Source organism: Salvelinus alpinus, chromosome 1 (genome assembly GCF_045679555.1).
Source record: "Salvelinus alpinus chromosome 1, SLU_Salpinus.1, whole genome shotgun sequence".
Taxonomy (NCBI): Eukaryota; Metazoa; Chordata; class Actinopteri; order Salmoniformes; family Salmonidae; genus Salvelinus; species Salvelinus alpinus.
In genome coordinates this window covers 46555423-46576361 of record NC_092086.1, presented here as the reverse complement: position 1 = coordinate 46576361, position 20939 = coordinate 46555423, and the positions used below count along the sequence as shown (strand labels likewise).

At 43.2% G+C, this 20939-nt stretch overlaps 1 protein-coding gene across 1 annotated transcript; it reads left to right on the top strand.

Annotated features, from left to right (window-relative positions):
• Positions 1-1248: 1248 nt before the first annotated feature.
• LOC139578024 (heparan sulfate glucosamine 3-O-sulfotransferase 2-like) lies at positions 1249-19865 on the top strand. Its single transcript, XM_071405167.1, has 2 exons — positions 1249-1784; positions 18137-19865. The coding sequence occupies exons 1-2, from the start codon at positions 1249-1251 to the stop codon at positions 18753-18755; spliced, it is 1155 nt and encodes a 384-aa protein (XP_071261268.1). The 3' UTR covers positions 18756-19865.
• Positions 19866-20939: the final 1074 nt, after the last annotated feature.

Here is a 20939-nt window from a genome sequence, read left to right as displayed (position 1 = left end):
AAGTAAGCATTTCACTGTTGTATTCGGCACATGTGACAAATAAAATGTGATTTGATTTGATTTGATGTTGCCTGGTGGGTAGACTGTATGGCTTTACTGGATAACATCTGCTCAATGGTTGTGCTTAGGTATGACACAAAGCAACATGTTTATCTCCTTGGCTACAGTGCAGGGCCCCAGAACACCCATCAGAGCGCATAGAATCATGGAGATTTCACCTGTTCAAATCTAAGCCTTTTATGACTCAGACAAGGAATATCCAGTCATGTCTCTCAGTTTAGAATGTCCGTGAAAGCAGAGATCTGTGCAACAGCTTGGAGATTCAAGATTAGAGATAATCTTTGTTGTGTACTTTCATGATTGAAAGGGAGCAGTTAATGGCCTGCCATTGTGCAATTCAAAGTTATTTTCTAAATAAAAATGCTTGATGTCCTATGAATTCCAATTGGCTACGAGAACACAAATGAATGTGAGTTATGTGGAAATGTTCCCACACAGGTATCCACATAGACTATGCTTCCCCTGCCAACTATATATGTTGTATGTCTCTATAAAACAGGCTATCAAGAGTATTCCTTTAAAAAGTTAAATGCATGGAGAATATGATCATATGAAGAGTGACGTCAGACGGCATCTTTATATATTCATCATCTGTCCCTGACTGCCGCAACGGAATTCTTGAGAACTTTGAGAAAGCAGCCAAACATGAGCTGAACATCGCAGATCCCGTGAAGGCGAGGCTGAGGCTTCGCACGGATTAGAGTCAATGGCAGATTACACCGTGCCTTTTGGAAGAGATGCAGATTTATGGATTTCGGCAGGTTCCAAAGTCACTAATCATTATCCAACGAACGGCATATTTTACCCAGACCAACGGATTGAAGAAAACGAAGAATGGGAATGAGGATAACGACTCCGTGGGGGTTTAAGTGTTTCGACAAAATATGATGCAATTAGTTAATATTACAGATGCAATCATCCTACCACTCAAACTATATGAACTCATTTAGGCGGGATCATTCTACTTTTTCCAAGAAAATGGCTGAAATCAATTTATTCCAAAGTTATCCAACAATTGTTAAATTGGAAACGATGCAAATTGTGCACAGGTAATTTCTTGGAGGAACATTTACCTGCTTTTCTGTCGTATTGGGATGTTGGCAGAGGCAGAGTCCGGTTCCACAGGGAGACACCGCAGTCCAGGCGCAGCACAGAAGAAAAACATGCAGTCCCTTGACCCATGGAGATATGGCATATAGGTTGATCTCAAACCGAATCGTGCCATCTTCAAATAGGTTGAGCAAACGATTTATTTTTATATTCACCATTTCATTGTCCTTCACATATTTATGCTACAGCATACTGTTTTGTTGTGGTACAATCATGCCAACCCAGAGTTATGAGGAAAAAAGGTGCCTCCATCACAAGAACGTAGGAAGCAAAAAACTTCTGCAAAAAGATTGCACCGCGGACAGGAGGACTGCTCTGGATGAGACTTTAAACGTGGCACTCACTCACCAAGGATCAAGTCATGCTCGCAACCAAAGTAGAAATTCTGCCTTGCCCATCACTCACAAACGGAGTATTGCCCAATCCGAATATAATATTACTGTTGCACAGAAATATGGAAACAAAAAGTTACCTAACGCACTAATCGTCGGGGTGAAGAAGGGCGGCACCAGGGCCGTGCTGGAGTTCATTCGAATTCATCCAGATGTGCGCGCGCTTGGAACAGAGCCCCACTTTTTCGATAGAAACTATGACAGAGGATTGGACTGGTACAGGTACGAAATGTCACGTTGATTTAAATATATAATAAACTAATTTGTCTGTTTATGATATATTTCATTTTCAATATGTTATTTTTTGAAGAAGTGCATGGCCCATACAAAGGAATTTGTCACAATAAAACAGTAGGCATAGGCTAAGTAGGCTTATGACTTCTTACAACCTAATGTATGTAGGCCTGCCTATGAGATAATCTAGATATGCTTGGGTGTATTGCATCTGTATCCATTCTATTCTAACGTGTATCTCTGACATTATTAGTCAGCTTTAAAAGTGTGTACCAGGGTGTATACTTGAATGTTCCACGATTGTGTTCATGAAAGTCCATAACGTTTTTCATGATCATTAGGCTAATCATGTACCTTGTGGGATGGAATAAGTGTGCAGTATATTCCCTCCTCTCTACCTACCACTCTTGTTTTTTTTGTTGATAATGTTGTTGATAATTGTTGATAATGATCACTTAGAGATCCTTTTTCATAACACAATACAGCAGAGAACACTCATAGATATACTGAGTATAACAAACATTAGGGACACCTTCCTGATATTGAGTTGCAGACTCAGTTCATCGGGGCATGGACTCTACAAGGTGTCGAAAGCGGTCCACAGAGATGTTGGCCCATGTTGACTCCAATGCTTCCCACAGTTGTGTCAAGTTGGCTGGATGTCCTTTGGGTGGTGGACAATTTTTGTTACACACGGGAAACTGTTGAGTGTGAAAAACCCAGCAGCGTTGCTGTTCTTGACACAAACCGGTGCACCTGGCACCTGGTACCCCGTTCAAAGGCACTTAAATATTTTGTCTTGCCCATTCACCCTCTGAATGGCACACGTACACAATCCATGTCTCAATTGTCTCAAGGCTTAAATGTCCTTCTTTAATTAACCGTTCTCCTCCCCTTCATCTACAGTAATTGAAGTGGATTTAAAAAGTGATATCAATAAGGGATTATTGCTTTCACCTGGATTCACCTGGTCAGTCTATTTCATGGAAAGTGCAGGTATTATTAATGTTTTGTATTCTCAGTGTAGATACACTAAATGACCGAACATTATGTGGACACCTGCTCGTTGAACATCTCATTCAAAATGATGGGCATCAATATGGAGTTGGTCCCCCCATTGCTGCTATAACAACCTCCACTCTTCTGGTAAGACTTTCCACTAGATGTTGGAACATTGTTGCGGGGACTTGCTTCCATTCAGCCACAAGAGCATTTGTGAGGTTGGGTCGCAGTCGCCGTTCCAATTCATCCTTAAGGTGTTCGATGGGGTTGAGGTCAGGGCTCTGTGAAGGCCAGTCAAGTTCTTCCACACTGATCTCGACAAACCTTTTCTGTATGAACCTCGCTTTGTGCATGGGGGCATTGTCATGCTGAAACAGGAAAAGTTTTTCCTCAAACTGTTGCCACAAAGTTGGAAGCACAGAAGCGTCTAGAATGCCATTGTATGCTGTAGTGTTAAGTTTTCCCTTCATGGAACTAAGCGGCCTAGCCCGAACCATGAAAAACAGCCCCAGACCATCATTCCTCCTCCACCAAACTTTATAGTTGGCACTGTGCATTGGGGAAGGTAGCGTTCTCCTGACATCCCCCAAACCCAGATTCGTCCAACGGACTACCAGTTGGTGAAGCGTGGTTCATCACTCCAGAGAACCCGTTTCCACTGCTCCACGGTGGCGAGCTTCACACTACTCCAGCCGACGCTTGGCATTGCGCATGGTGATCTTAGGCTTGTGTGTAGCTGCTCATCCATGGAAACCCATTTCATGAAGCTCCTGACGAACAGTTATTGTGCTGACGTTGCTTCCAGAGGCAGTTTGGAACACGGTAGTGAGGGCTGCAACCGAACACAGATGATTTCTACTCGCTACTCGCCTCGCGCTTCAGCACTCGGTGGTTCTGTTCTGTAAGCTTGTGTGGCCTACCACTTTGCAGCTGAGCCGTTGTTGCTCCTAGACGTTTCCACTTCACAATAACAGCAGTTGACCGGGGCAGCTGTAGCAACGCAGAAATTTGACTAACTGACTTGTTGAAAGTCAATGAGCTCTTCAGTATGGACATTCTACTGCCGATGTTTGTCTATGGAGATTGCATGGCTGTGTGCTCAATTTTATATACCTGTCAGCAACGGTGTGACTGAAATAGTCAAATCCACTCATTTGAAGGGGGGCCACATACTATATAGTGTAGTTTGTGAGATAATTGATCTAAAGCTTTGATTTCTCAAGGTGTACAAATATTTCGGAATATCAGATTAAAAGAAACACTCCGACCGAAAGCAATTGGAATCATAAGCATTACAAGTAAATCATGCCCCAAATCCAGGATGAAGTTACTTTGACTTGATACCCAGGTTGAAATGCCACAGTATAGCTGCAGTGTCGAATTTCAGTAAGTAAACATGCAGATCAACGGTAATAGATATTTTCAGGGGCAGACTTTTAAGAAACCCTCTCCAGCAGAAACATGGCTAATATTGATTAGTGACCTCGGATAAGGTAGGACTCCTCCTGCCTTCCCTCTGACGGGATGCCCCTCCAGTGTACTGTACATCGATGAGACGGGACACTGGCGCTGTCTCTCACCCATGGGTCAGACCTTGGATAAAGAAGTCCATAGGAGAGTAATAGCCTTTTCTCATTATTGTACCTACCCAAACAGTACCGTGCTGGCTTTTATATTTTCCTTTTACATGATCCTTTCCAGCATGGCCAGATCCAGTAAATCTCAGCTCAGCTTGGCTCAGTTGTGTGACTCTATCTGCTCTCATCCCTTGGCAGCCGTAAGACCATTGCTGAAGTTGGTACCTGCATGACTAAAAGCAGGCATTACACAGGTGTTACATTCTCGTCTCTGACAGAACATGGTGCCTGTTGAGTGAAACCGAGCAGGGAACTCATGGATCGCATCTACACTTAGCTGAGAGAGAAAACCTACTGAAACAAAGAATGTGCCATTAGAAAGTGTTCTGTTCTGTTGGAGGTTCTGTCAGACAGGCCACTCTAGTGAAATCACCCAGCAGCTCTCCCTAAGCCCAGATGGTTGTGGTTTGTGCTCACTGTCCCATCGCAGTGTGAAGCCATTTATACCTGCTGTGTTTAAGTCAATTGAGTCAGACTCGCCCATGGGGAGCAACTTAAATCAATAAAAGGGACTTGGAGGCATTCAGTTCAGGGCTGAGGACTCGACGTAGCAGTGTTTTTTCACGCACTTGAATAGGCCTATAATATAACTGCAATAATGCTAATATTAGACTAATAGAACAGTGGGAAGTTTGTGTGCAGTAGGCTTGTGCCAATATAGTGCCAATATTAGCAGATACTGTATTCATGTAATTAGTTTCACGTTAATTATTAATTACACATCCACACTTACATACACACACACACACACACACACACACACACACACACACACACACACACACACACACACACACACACACACACACACACACACACACACACACACACACACACACACACACACACACACACACACACACACACACACACACACACACACTCACACACACACACACACACACACAGGCTCTAAATTCATCAGTACTATTTGGGGACTGATTAATTAAAATGCCACAGAAGCCAGGACCTCGCAACAGTGTCTCTAATCCCCTCTGAAAGCAATTTTAGTTTAGCCACTGACATCTTGCAATAAGAGCCACATAAATGCCGCCAGTAATGAGAAAGATAAATTGGCTGATTAACGTCAGAAGTTCTATACAAATCACCTTTAATGTGCTTTAGAGAGTCTTATTTTTCATTTTATTTCAGTCCAAGACATGACACCATCCATTTAAATGTAATGAGTGTTTGCTAGATTAGTTCACCTCAGTCATGGTGGCTGAAACTTTATGCAGACTAGAACTAATATACGACCTGGTCTCAGCATTAAATAAAACGATTGTCACCATCGTCTAATGAGGCACTGTGATAGACTGTCCTCTATTTTATTATTTTTAATTGTGAATTACTTGCATAATCCAACTATTTTCACCCCAATGTAAGTGACAGACCTGTGCGACGACAGTGAAATGGTGCAATGTTCATTACTCAATCTCCAGAATAGAATAAGACCCATTTGGCCTCATTTATGGCAGCAGGTAGTCTAGTGGTTAGAGTGTTGGACTTGTAACCGAAAGGTTGCAAGATCAAATCCAAATCTTTGAAAGATTCAAATCCCCAAGCTGACAAGGTAAAAATCTGTCGTTCTGCCCCTGAACAGGCAGTTAACCCACTGTTCTTAGGCCATCATTGAAAATAAGAATTTGTTGTTATTGACTTGCCTAGTTAAATAAAGGTAAAATAAAAATGTAGATTGCATGTGAGCGTCTCTCCATCCCTGTGACTATGTAAGGGGTAGCTGAGTCATACATTATACTGCAACCAATTCCGCAACACTTCGTGTATGCGTTTTTCGATTTTCGCACACGATCAAAAAAATCTAACAAATCCGCATCACTACACACCATCACCATCAGAACTTAAAAGGGCATCTCAGCTCTACTGATTTTACAGGAGTCAGACGCACATCAAATAGATTCCCTGAGAAGTGTTAAAATTGTGCAAGAGGCCTCGTAGAATCTGCTTCAGCCAAGAGTATTCTCCAGGTCCACCATTAATTGGCTCAGGGAGGATACTGAACCCCGGAACTCTAACGTCAGAAAGGTTGACGAGGACAGAAAGTTGTCTGCTGCTCATTTAACGGAGGGAACTGCACATTCCACTGGCCCAGGCATCTCTTTCCACTAGTAATGAGGAGTCTTAATCCCGATATAGCTCAGAAACATGTAGCAGTTAACATTAATTACAAAAACAACTCCTCTCGGGAATATCCCCCAAAGACACCATGGCACAGTGAGGTTTTGGTATTAGGATTTTGTATTGAATAAGTCATTAGCTGGAGTTGCCAGCAGCAAGAGACAGAGGTAGTGGTGTTGTGAGTTTCCTACTCAAAGAGACAGGGATAGAGCCTTTACCAACTGTAGGTAACCCAGCTGTACATATCATTAAGAGCTGTTGAGAATGGTAGACCACCCTGGAGGCAAGGACACACAATGACATTATTCTGAGAGATGGAATCTAACATGGCCGACACCATGCCTAGCAATGTATAATGTGATTAAATAAATGTGTAGTTTTGACTGTAGTAAATTGAGTTTGATTAAATGGGGATATGCACAACTCTGTTCAAACTGTTTTTCCTGGAGTCTAGTCTAGTTAGTACAATACATAGTATACACGCATCAAACTATTTCCGGAATGATCATGGCGCCGAAGGAGATGGCCGCCGTTTTACGATCCCAAAACCAATTGTGCTATTGTGTTTTTTTTTGCATTATTTGTAACTTATTTTGTACATAATGTTTCTCCCACCGTGTCTTATGACCGAAAAGAGCTTCTTGATATCAGGGCAGCGATGACACACCCCGTACTGGAGGAATTCTTCTTCTTCAATGAGTTGGACGGGCAAAATTTACTCCAGACACCCGACAAGAACCTCATCCCTGTCATTCGCAGGAGGAAAAGACGGAGATATCGTGGACGACGGTCCAGGTGCCTTGTAAGGATCTGTCGCCGAGAGGATAATCTACCTTTACCATAGGTCATATTAGCCAACGTACAATAAATCGATAATAAAATAGACGAACTACGAGCACGTATATCCTACCAACAGGACATTACAAACTGTAATATCTTATGTTTCACCGAGTCGTGGCTGAACGACGACATGATTAACATACAGCTGGCGGGTTTCAAGCTTTTTCGGCAGGATAGAACCGCGGCCTCTGGTAAGACAAGGGGCGGCGGCCTATGTATATTTGTAAACAACAGCTGGTGCACAAATTCTTAGGAAGTCTCGAGGTTTCGCTGACCTGAGATAGTGTATCTCATGATAAGCTGTAGACCACACTATTTACCAAGAGCGTTTACATCTATATTTTTCGTAGCTGTCTATATACCGCTGCAGACTGATGCTGGCACTAAGACAGCACTCAATGAGCTGTATACGGCCATAAGCAAACAGGAAAACGCTCATCCAAAGGCTGATGCAGGGAAACTCAAATCAGTTTTACATAATTTCTATCAGCATGTTAAATGTGCAACCAGAGGGAAACAACTCCAGACCACCTGTACTCCACACACAGAGACAGGTACAAAGCTTTCCCTCGCCCTCCATTTGGAAAATCTGACCATAATTCTATCCTCCTGATTTCTGCTTGCAAGCAGGAAGCACCAGTGACTCGGTCAACAAGAAAGTGGTCAGATGAAGCAGATGCTAAGCTACAGGACTGTTTTGCAAGCACAGATTGGAATATGTTCCGGGATTCTTCCGATGGCATTGAGGAGTACACCACATCAGTCACTGGCTTCATCAATAAGTGCATCGATGACGTCATCCCCACAGTGACCGTATGTACTGTACATACCCCAACCAGAAGCCATGGATTACAGGCAACATCCGCACTGAGCTAAAGGGTAGAACTGCCGCTTTCAAGGAGCGGGGCTCTAACCCGGAAGCTTATAAGAAATTCCGCTATGCCCTCCGACAAACCATCAAATAGGCAAAGCGTCAATACAGGACTAAGATTGAATCGTACTACACCGGCTCCAACGCTCCTCGGACGTGGCAGGGCTTACAAACTATTACAAACACAAACCTACCAGACGAGTGACACAAACCTACCAGACAAGCTAAATTACTTCTATACTCGTTTCGAGGCAAGTAACAATGAAACATGCATGAGAGCACCAGTTGTTCCGGAAGACTGTGTGATCACGCTCTACCTAGCCGATGTGAGTAAGACCTTTAAACAGGTTAACATTCACAAGACCGCAGGGCCAGACGGATTACCAGGACGTGTACTCCAAGCATGCGTTGACCAACTGACAAGTGTCTTCACTGACAGTCTATAATACCAACATGTTTCAAGCAGACCACCATAGTTCCTGTGCCCAAGAACATGAAGGTAACCTACCTAAATGACGACTGACACGTAGCACTCACGTCTGTAGCCATGAAGTGTTTTGAAAGGCTGGTCATGGCTCACAACAACACCATTATCCCAGAAACCCTAGACCCACTCCAATTTGCATACTGCCCCAACAGATACACAGATGATGCAATCTCTATTACACTCAACACTGCCATTTTGCTCCTGGACAAAAGGAACACCTATGTGAGAATGCTATTCATTGACTACAGCTCAGTGTTCAACACCATAGTGCCCTCAAAGCTCATCACTAAGCTAAGGACCCTGGGACTAAACACCTCCCTCTGCAACTGGATCCTGGACTTCCTGACGGGCCGCCTCCAGGTGGTAAGGATAGGGAACAACACATCCGCCACGCTGATCCTCAACATGGGGTTTGTGCTCAGTCCCCTTCTGTTCTCCCTGTTCACTCATAACTGCATGGCCGTGCCACTCCATGGTACTCCAACACCATCATCAATTTTCCCGATGACAAGAGTGGTAGGCCTGATCACCCGACAGCGATGAGACAGCCTATAGGGAGGAGGTCAGAGACCTGGTCGTGTGGTGCAAGGACAACAACCTCTCCCTCAACGTGATCAAGACAAAGGAGATGACTGTGGACTACAGGAAATGGAGGACCGAGCACACCCTCATTCTTATCGACGGGGCTGTAGTGGAACAGGTTGAGGGCTTCAAGTTCCTTGGTGTCCACATCACCAGCAAACTATCATGGTCCAAACACACAAAGACAGTTGTGAAGAGGGCATGACAAAGTCTATTCACCCTCAGGAGACTGAAAAGATTTGGCATGGGTCCTCAGATCCTCAAAAGGTTCTACAGCTGCACCATCGAGAGCATCCTGACTGGTTGCATCACTGCCTGGTATGGCAACTGCTCGGCCTTCAACCGCAAGGCAATACAGAGGATAGTGCGTACGGCCCAGTACATCACTGGAGCCTAGCTTCCTGCCATCCAGAACCTCTATATCAGGTGGTGTCAGAGGAAGGCCCTAAAAATTGTCAAAGACTCCAGCCACCCTAGTCATAGACTGTTCTCTCTGCTACCTCACAGCAAGCAGTACCAGAGCGCCATGTAGAGGTCCAAAAGGCTTCTTAATGGCTTCTACCCACAAGCCATAAGACTCCTGAACAGCTAATCAAAGGGCTACCCAGACCCCTCTTTTACACTGCTGCTACTCTCTGTTTATAATCTATGCATAGTCATTCTACCTACATGTACATTTCAGCTCAATTACCTCGACTAACCGCTGCCACTGCACAATGACTCTGTACCGGTACCCCCGTATATAGCCTCGCTTGTTATTTTACTGCTGCTGTTGAATTTTTTGTTACTTTTATACAAAAAAAATCTTTTTTATTAACTTAACACTTATTTTTACATTTTTGTTATTAACTTCATAAAGCATTGTTGGTGAAGGGCTTGTAAATAAGCATTTCACTGTAAGGTCTACACCAGTTGTATTCGGCGCATGTGACAAATAAAATTCGATTTGATTCCTTGCACGCAATATTCCAATATTTCCTATCTCTAGCATATGCCAGGTGTCTTTGGAACCATTTGCATTTCAAATACAGACTGAATGAATATTTGCAGTGTCTCATTATGCGTTGGTAATGTTTTCCATTATTCCCTGCAGTTCAGCATAAAGCCTTTTGCAAAGACAGACAGGGGGAAATGTGACAGGAGGAAACAAGTTTAAACTGAACAGGATGTGAGGACAGGCTGACATGCACTGAAATAGTTTTGTTTACACTGTGTTTCATTGAAATTGGCAGCTGAGCCGCAGTTAATTAATCTGAAACATTTACACAATTAACTGAAATGCTCATCTGAGGATGTGCAGCTTGCCAGCCATGGATTTCAGGGTCTTCCTGAGAGTGTCTTCATTTTGGGATAGTTGGACACTTTCCCACATCAAAGTGAGACACAGTAACAGCATTTGGTTCGCCTTAATTCAACGCTTTATCGCTTCAGGAGAGCAATTGTCTCTCAACATCCTTAGTGGATTAGAATCTTCCAATGTGCTGTCATTTCTGTGAAACGTAGTGCACAGACAACACGACTAAATCAGACATCATTGAGGTCAGACTGATTCTGATTCTGAAATATTTGTTTCCCATACAGACAAACAGGACAGTACTTATGTAAAAACCTAGTTTACTCTGGAAAAGATTGACATGGTGTGCACACAACACAACAGATCAGAGCTTTGTTTCAAATTGAATAAGACCTGCTGCTGGTTGTCTTGGCAGTTGACTCTAAATGATTTCTAGTTAACCAACCAGCTGACCGGACTTCAGTATTGCTGTCTGGGACATTGCTCGGTAACTCTTAATTGACTTCCATTGAGACCAGCTTCTGTCGCTGCTGACTGGTGATTAATGCTTGGACGTCATCCCAGCAGAAATGGGAGTGAGTGAAATATTAATAAGATAATCTTTTCCAGTGGAGACAGAATGAAGCTATTTCCTTCGTACCAGGCGAGGGGAGTAGACTGGTGATGCGGTTGTATAGCGGCTCTGGTTTTATTACAGCATTGTGCATTAGAACACATGTGTAATTGCAAGCTGTGTAATTGCAATCTGGGTTGTTCGCAACCGTAACACAACATGGTCTGTACAAATTAACCCTCCTTGTGTCATTGAAGATATGACGTAGCCATACCTAGACACATAAAGTAGTTTGTAGCAATACTCTGTAATGATTTAAAAGCTTTCTCACATACTGGTATTACCTGTCCCTGACTCCTATAACCTTAGATAGAGTATTCACTGTATTGTTGTGAAATGTAATACAAATTAGAAGATGAAAGGCTTCAGAATGAAAGCAATGGATAAGAGTATGACTGTCTATGTGAATGTGAATATAATTCAGGCCCCGGTAATAGAGGTGCAGTATGTGAGAAAGCTTTGAAATCCATGTACAATACTGTATAACACCACACTTCAACAACATGCTCTTAGCATCCACCAAGAAAGCAATATAGACATGCTCTATGCTTTTCCCTACACTGATCTCACTTCATCTTACGTTCTACAGATCATTTGGAAGTGACCATGATGAGCCATGAGGCCTTTGTCATAATTTAATCAGGGGCTTTTCCAAATAACCCCCGCACGAGCCGAGGCCATCCCAACACCACAGATAATGGATACGTTGAAGTCACCATGCTCCCTGTCCCTGGTTAGTAGACTCAACTCACAAGCTGTGTATTGTATAATAGGCAGGGTTCATTATTAGTCTGTGTGATGACAGACACGTTCTGCTCTGCCAGAGATAGGGGCCACTCTCTAAATCTCTCCGTCTGTCTGTCTGTCTGTTGCAGGGACGCTGCCTGCTTGTCATGATTGATGGTTTCCAATTTAAATCCCAATCAGATCAGGCCTGGCCTTCGCATTACTGTCCAATCCTCCGACTCATCATAAAGCTGGGTAATTAGTACAATGAGGCCTAGATGAATTCTGTTGAAAACAGTGTGTCACCGCCACAACCTTTCTACTGACAGTGGATGATAGCTTGAATGTGGAGGACTCGAATACAACACTGAAGAAGCCAAACAATATCCACAAAGCAGTGGAGGTTGCTGAGGGGAGGACGGCTCACAATAATGTCTGGAACAGAGCAAATGGAATGACATCAAACCATGTTTGATGTATTTGATACCATTCCACTGATTCCGCTCCAGCCATTACCATGAGCCTCTCCTCACCAATTAAGGTGCCACCAACCTCCTGTGCCACAAAGGTTTGAGATTAAACAGAATACTCCATGATTGCGTTTTTGACTTAGCCACATCAATACCTGACTCTGTACATCTATTGAAAGATGCTATACTACGTTTTAGCTCAACCTTAGAGAGGCCACACATGTTCTGTACATCTATTGAAAGATGCTATACTACGTTTTAACTCAACCTTAGAGAGGCCACACGTGTTCTGTACATCTATTGAAAGATGCTATGCTACATTTTAGCTCAACCTTAGAGAGGCCACACATGTTCTGTACATCTATTGAAAGATGCTATACTACATTTTAGCTCAACCTTAGAGAGGCCACACGTGTTCTGTACATCTATTGAAAGATGCTATGCTACGTTTTAACTCAACCTTAGAGAGGCCACACGTGTTCTGTACATCTATTGAAAGATGCTATGCTACGTTTTAGCTCAACCTTAGAGGCCACACGTGTTCTGTGCATCTGCCGTCACACACATTCCATTTTGTCCACATCAAAAGACCTGCTAATGACCATACCAAAGTTATGTATACGCACTACTGTGGTTCACGAGCAAACATTTACTGAGGACTCTTATAATGCACTCAATTCCCTCTTGATTTGAAACATCAATGAAGTTACACCGGCGAGGTCTGGGTTAATTGATTGTGCTGAAGGAGATGATCCAAAGCTGACCTTTACCTGCTGCTACGGTCTTACATGCCTGAAATAGCAGGTAACTGGGTGTCTGTACAATGTTGACTTGCTCAGTGGAGCCACGTTAGCAGCCAGAGAACTTAGCACATCCTTTAGCACTTTTAATGTTACACTATGCCAGACATGATTTTTAGGTGTTGGTCTCAACACATCTGTCAGGGGGGGTATTAAATACACACGTGTGTTTTTACCGGTGATGGGGGAATTGCTATCCCTTTGCAATCTTGTGAGCACTGGGCACATTTACAATGTTGGGATAGATCCTCCACACCTCGGTTCATTTTAACAGAGTGATTAAAATGTCACAGCCAAGCCTGTAACACATCCTGACTCCTCTCAGAGTTTCACCAATAACCTGAACAGGAGACGGCTGTAAATTACTCCAGTCAATTTAGTTCCAGCTCACAGGATCAGGATGATGATCAGAGCAGGGAGCCCATCCATCTCTCTACAACTTTGATTCATGACACAAAATGCCAGTTACTGCCAGCTTTATAGATATGTGTGTGTGTGTGTGTGTGTGTGTGTGTGTGTGTGTGTGTGTGTGTGTGTGTGTGTGTGTGTGTGTGTGTGTGTGTGTGTGTGTGTGTGTGTGTGTGTGTGTGTGTGTGTGTGTGTGTGTGTGTGTGTGTGTGTGTGTACTGTATGTGTCAAAATGTGTGCAATGGCAGTACAGTACCACACTGTGTGTATACCTTCCAACCATATTCTACATCAATATTAATCTTTTACTAATGGTTAATTCTACAGAGTTATCTGATATGATTTACAATATATCCTCTACCAGCATTCTCCACTGTAACTTAGTCCCAAAGCTCCACAAAGCTCGTCGGTATTGAGAGCTGGAGTGATCATGGTGACCCTATCCTTTTGAGAGTAGGCCTACCAAGCGACAATGAAGGCTTTTAGAACGCTACACTACTGAAGGTGCTCGCTGTTCTCTAAAAGCACCATAGGGTGTCAGGACAGAATACACTGCTGCTAAATGGCTTACAACATGTCACAGTAACCTTGGCATATTACAATTACAGCGAGAGCCTCCTGTCCTCTCTTATGCTACAAGCACCTCCATTTGCCAGCAGCATACCACCCTGCATACCACTGCTGGCTTGCTTCTGAAGCTAAGCAGGGTTGGTCCTGGTCAGTCCCTGGATGGGAGACCAGGTGCTGCTGGAAGTGGTGTTGGAGGGCCAGTAGGAGGCACTCTTTCCTCTGGTCTAAACAAAGATCCCAATGCCCCAGGGCAGTGATTGGGGACACTGCTCTGTGTAGGGTGCCGTCTTTCGGATGGGACGTTAAACGGGTGTCCTGACTCTCTGAGGTCATTAAAGATCCCATGGCACTTATCGTAAGAGTAGGGGTGTTAACCCCAGTGTCCTGGCTAAATTCCCAATCTGGCCCTCAACCATCAAGGTCACCTAATAATCCCCAGTTTACAATTGGCTCATTCATCCCCCTCCTCTCCCCTGTAACTATTCCCCAGGTCGTTGCTGCAAATGAGAACGTGTTCTCAGTCAACTTACCTGGTAAAATAACGGTTAAATAAATAAATAAATTGAAAAAGGCAGGCATCTAAATACAGGAAGGCCAACGCAAATAGCAACTGGCAATTAATGTTTGTGGAAGTTTCAGGTGTGATGGTGCCATTCCTAATTTCCCACTGTGGTGGTTGTGTTTTCAGTTAAGCAGTCAGTATGCTCACATGAATGACTGTTCTTCTCCCCGGTTTGGGTATTTACATAAGAGGATAATGGAAGATGTCACTTTAGTTAAATATTAATGAAATATTTCTTGATGAGAAGCAGGTTTATATTCTGGTCAATTGAATGTTTTGTAATCATGTGGATGGGCTTTCATTTATAATATTCAATATCTGTAAAACAAATGTTAGTTCAATAGAAAACTACAGAGAACAGCAGGTGGACAATATATTTGATCAATGTAATATATTGTAATTATTGCATAATTTTTTCTGATTAGACCTGAGAGGGTAAATTGATTTTTCAAATACATGACAAGGATTAAATCCCTGCTGAAATGAGAATGTGTGCACAACATGTAGGCCTGCACTATGGAAGTTCACATCATGGTAATGCAAAATTCCACCAATTTAATTCAAATCAGGTTAACAAAACAGTGATAAAGCTGTCCCTGACAAGTTGTTAACGTTTAATTATAAAGAGAAAGGGGGAATAATCTAAAGAGCAAATGTACATGCGTATCTCATCACTCCAATCATGAACAAATAAAGTTCGATTCAAGCTAGGTTTCTGTTCAACCAAACAACCGGGACTCAGCAAACCCAGTAGATAATGTGAGCATGTCATGTTGTTCTTGTGCTCCCCAAAATGCACATGTTCATCTTTAGGCAGTGGATCATTGTTGTCTTGTACTGTACTTGGAAAATGGAGAATGTAATTGGTTGTGTGAAGTAAGAGCATCCCATGAATTATATGTTCCATTATGGCTTTCTCTATGGAAAGCTGCACAAAACCTTTTTGTGTCCTGGTCTCGTCTGAAACCTTGGTGGATTAAATAAAGTTATAGGAGGTGATGTTTTTTCTTTCATTCCTAATCGACAAGAAATGCACCTCTTGGTGGCAGTTGGGAAATGCTACGAAGTATGGCCGCTAAAGCTAGTACAGCAACAACACTCCTTCCCATCAGCAAAAAAGTGACCATTTCAGATCTTGTTCCTTCTGCGTTCAGCTCCTGCACCAGGCACCAGGGGAAGTGTTAGACAGCCAGTAACACCATCCTGGGTGTTGGTTGTGTGGATTTTTAAAAAAGCTTTATGTAATACGCCTAATTGCAGCTATTTCTTTTAACAGTGTTGGTAAGAATTGTCAAACAGAAAAGGGTAGCGTTTGAAATTATATAACCCAATAGTGTTGGAATGTCTGTAGCTTTTTCCATGAGATTATATAGTTTCCTAAAATTCCATCAACTCAATAATACCTGTGTGATGATGGAAGTCTGAAGAAAGAGGAAGAATATGCTATACTATAGGTTAAGGTTGATGATGTAACTAAGTTGGGACTCCATCACATAGCACCTGAGATATAGTAGCATGTTTTTAGCGTACGGTAAAGCTGTTTTCTGGGGATGGTGCAACTGCTGTTCTGTTCCTTCCATCCCATGGAAGATTAATGATTGCCTGTGGCAATAAACTGGTAAGGCTAACTGAGACACCCAGCAGACCAGCACAGGATTCATAAATCAAGCTAAACTGATCAATATTTCTCAGACTGTTAATGTACACTACATGACCAAAAGTATGTGGACACCTTCAAGTCAAACATCTCATTCCAAAATCATAGGCATTAATATGGAGTTGGTAGCCCCCTTTGCTGCTATAACAGCCTCCACTCTTCTGGGAAGGCTTTCCAATAGATGTTGGAACATTGCTACGGGGACTTGCTTCCATTCAGCCACAAGAGCATTAGTGAGGTCAGGCAGTGATGTTGGGGCGATTAGGCCTGGCTCGCAGTTGGTGTTCCAGTTCATCCCAAAGGTATTTGATGGGGTTGAGGTCAGGGCTCTGAGCAGGACAGTCAAGTTCTTCCACAAAGATCTCAACAAACCATTTCTGTATTGTCACGCTGAAACAGGAAAGGGCCTTCCCCAAACTGTTGCCACAAAGTTGGAAGCACAGAATCATCAGTCATAGACATAAAGTTACTATTTTATTTACTGTATCAGTTTTAGTGCAAGAATGGTTTTGGGAGAAACTGCTCGATGCACTTTAGGTGGGATCTATCCATTTTAATGTTCAAAAGTTTCTAGGAAACAAGGTCCTGACCTGGAGGGAAGAAGCATTTTACTGGATCTAGAGCTTGTATTATGGATACACAATGGGAAAGCCCAGTAGCCTAGAGGTTAGAGAGGTGGACCAGAAGCATGTTTGGAAAGCCCAGTAGCCTAGAGGTTAGAGAGGTGGACCAGAAGCATGTTGGGAAAGCCCAGTAGCCTAGAGGTTAGAGAGGTGGACCAGAAGCATGTTGGGAAAGCCCAGTAGCCTAGAGGTTAGAGAGGTGGACCAGAAGCATGTTGGGAGAGCCCAGTAGCCTAGAGGTTAGAGAGGTGGACCAGAAGCATGTTGGGAAAGCCAGAAGACACATTTCTGTTCTAACCAATGGACAATCATGTTGTATTCAAATGTAGGTTGTAATTGTATCTTAGAACTATTCAGGCCTCCTGGGTGGTACAGCGGTCTAAGGCGTTACTACAGACCCGGGTTCATTCCCAGGCTGTGCCACAACCAGCCGTGGCCGGGAGTCCCATAGGACGGTGCACGATTGGCGTCGTTAGGGGAGGGTTTGGCCGGTGGGGCTTTTCTTGGCTCATCGCGCTCTAGTGGCTCCTTGTTGAAATCCAACTTTTGCATAATCCAGGTTTCAAACAGGATTGATGCATTTCTTAACTCCCATTGCTCGAATGATGAAAGGAAATTCCCAGAGCAATGCCAGTCTCTACATTTTCTTGGAAAATATCAGAACACTTGTCTTTACTTTGCTATGCATAGATTCCGTGGATATGAGAAAAACTTTACAAACATTTTAAGAGGATGACCTATTTAGTGTGACCCAGATTCTCCCAAGTATCTTTTTCTGTTGGATGTCCTTAATGCAGGTGATTGTGATTTATGAACACCAGTCTAAAATGTGATTGGATGATTTCGCTCCAGCCCTCAGCATCACTGTCACCCTGAAGATAGGGAACAGGAGTTGTTTTCATGAAACCTTTTCAGCTATCGAAGTGGATAACAATTTCTGCAAGACAATTAAATTGCTTTACTATTCTATCCCCTTCTAGAGTACTAATACAATGGATTCCAGGCATAAAAAATACATTTTAAATCAACGTTTTTCTCTTTCTGTCTTTCCCTATTTAGAGGACTAATGCCACGGACTCTAGACAGCCAAATCACCTTGGAGAAAACCCCCAGCTACTTTGTGACACGAGAGGCTCCCAGACGCATCGCCAGTATGTCCCCCAACACCAGGCTGATTGTGGTGGTGCGTAACCCAGTCACCAGGGCCATCTCAGACTACACACAGACCCTGTCCAAGAAGCCGGACATCCCCACCTTCGAGGAGCTGGCCTTCCAGAACCGGAGCCAGGGTCTGGTAGACACCTCATGGAACGCTATCCGCATAGGGATGTACATCCTCCACCTAGAGAACTGGCTGCAGTACTTTCGCCTCTCCCAGATCCACTTTGTGAGCGGCGAGCGGCTGATCACGGACCCGGCGGGGGAGCTGGGCCGAGTCCAGGACTTCTTGGGTCTCAAACGCATCATCACAGACAAGCATTTCTACTTTAACCGAACCAAAGGCTTCCCTTGCCTGAAGAAGCCGGAGAGCAGCAGCCAGCCCCGCTGCCTGGGCAAGTCAAAGGGTAGAACTCATGTGCAGATAGACCGAGAGGTCATTGAGCAGCTCCGGGACTTTTATAGGCCTTTTAATATCAAATTCTATGAGATGGTGGGACAAGACTTTAGGTGGGATTGAGAATCTAATTTAAAAAAAGTAGGTGATATGTGTTTATTGAAATGGATACCTCAGTGGAGTCATTCGAATGAGGACACCTTAAAGTAAATCCAATTTCTCTTCATGTTTGAAAATACAGTGCGAGTTTAACAAGGTGTATGTAATCTGCCTTTAACTTTAAAACCTTTGATATAACTTCCTACTTTAACATCATGCCGGTTGTGTTAACCAAATAAAATAGAAAGATATGCTGCCATGCCATTTATTCTCACAATTAGTATTTGTCATACACTAAATTGTGTTTCTTCACAAAGGCCTGTTACTTTTACAACACTGTACCATGTCAATCGTTCCAACTCAATGGACAACAATAAAGAGTATAGAGACAGCTGAGATTTGTTGTAACATGTCTGTCCTATGCTACAGTATGATCACAGACATGACAAAGCTATAGTATGTGAACTTGGCATAAAATGTGTATCATAAAGACATTCTGGCAATAATGAATGTAAAAAACAGTTAATGGATGCCCTCATGCATATTATCGTATCAAATCATGGGCATTATGATGATAATTGTAAGCATTTGTCTTTTCAGAAGATGTGGAGTGTAATGGAAAGACATAGAGGAAGACGTGGAGTTGAACTACAGAGCAAAGTGAGCTCTTCATCCAAGGCAGCATGTAGAAAAACAGCCGATGTTTTTACTCTGCCTTTTGAGAAATGAGGAATGGCTTGATTAAAGAAGCTAAACTAAGAAGCTCCCAAACAAGCAGATTCAGATTGAATAATGTAAGTTGAGTACTGCAGTCTTGGTTAAATGTTTTAAGGCAGAACTTGTGCATTAAACATTGCCCAAACAGTACATAGAAGTACACAACTTACAGAGCATTATGTCTAATTTAACCCCTACAAACCATTTGCAAATTTGGGGATGAAATAAATGGTGATAGTTGAAAAGGACCACATGAGGAGGCAGGTAGCTGGGTCCAGGGGCAGGCAGAAGGTCATACAAAGGGAGTCCAAAAGGGCAACAGTACAGGCAGGGAAAAGGCTAGTAACGTAGTTTGGGAGATCAGGCAATAGGTAGGTAACAGGAAATCCAATAGGCTAAAGTACAGGCAGGGAATAGGCAAAAACTATCATATGCGGGAGGAGTAAATCACAGGGGAAAAACAGAGTTCTGAAGATGTGTGTCACAAAACTCGCAATACCTTACAGTGATGGGGTGCAAAGAACTGAACTAAATAGTGTGTGATAATGACCTACAGGTGTGTGAACAGGTGATTAGAATTCAGGTGACTGGGATCTGGAGAGTGAGCTGCGTTCAGGAGATCTAGGTGTTTGAGAGTGTGGGCTGGAAAGTGTGCTGGAAAGTGAGCTGCGTTCAGGGGACCTACGTGTTTGAGGGTGTGAGTTGGAAACAGACGTTACACTTGGGCCATAGCACTATTTAAAATGCTGCTTAGGGCCCCCAAAAGGCTAGGGCCGACTCTGACTGCATGTGTGGGTATGGATGTGGGTATGCAGACCTGCGAGCCTCTGCGGCCCACACCCCCATCAAAGTTGCCCATCCCTAATTGAAATTGTCATTTGTGATACTCTCCAATAATTCTTGATTAACCTGCCAATGCTTGTCTACCCCTGCCTGCTACTTTGTGAGCCACCACCGTACACACTGATACGCTGAGCAGTTTAGCAATGAGCTCAACTTTATCTAAACACAGTTGATTACTACTTTTTTTCCTCCCAGAATGCATGTGGCTTGACTACAGAGCACTGAGAGCAAGTTATTTCCCAGTTTGGTGCGATTGTATTGCAGACAGAAATAATGATCCATCCTGTACAAAGAAAACAGACTTATGGGATTTCTAGCTGACTTGTGGCAGCTATGCAAGAAACATACCTCACATAATGTTTCTGGGTAACTAATCCCAGATGGTTGTCAATAAAGAGGAGTGTGTGAGAAGGCAACACCATGGTAATGTACAGAAATCTGTCTACAGCCTGAAATCTAAGGCTCATATATTATTCCTTGTGTGTGTGTTTTATTTCTTCCCTGTCATTCAAATAGACTGTATTGACAGTGAACCTCAGAACTGTCCTTTAGCCACTACAGTCAGCATAGTGAACTGGTATGGTCATAGGCAAAATGTCATCTTTCCCAGGCCTACTCTTCTGTGCTCTCCACATCAGGTATTGAATG

Bases quoted from the DNA above. Each gene is read 5' to 3' on its own strand.
- LOC139578024 (XM_071405167.1), top strand. From the start codon at position 1,249: ATGGCATATAGGTTGATCTCAAACCGAATCGTGCCATCTTCAAATAGG. The intron at 1,785-18,136 runs GTACGAAATGTC...TTCCCTATTTAG, and splicing joins AGAGGATTGGACTGGTACAG to AGGACTAATGCCACGGACTC.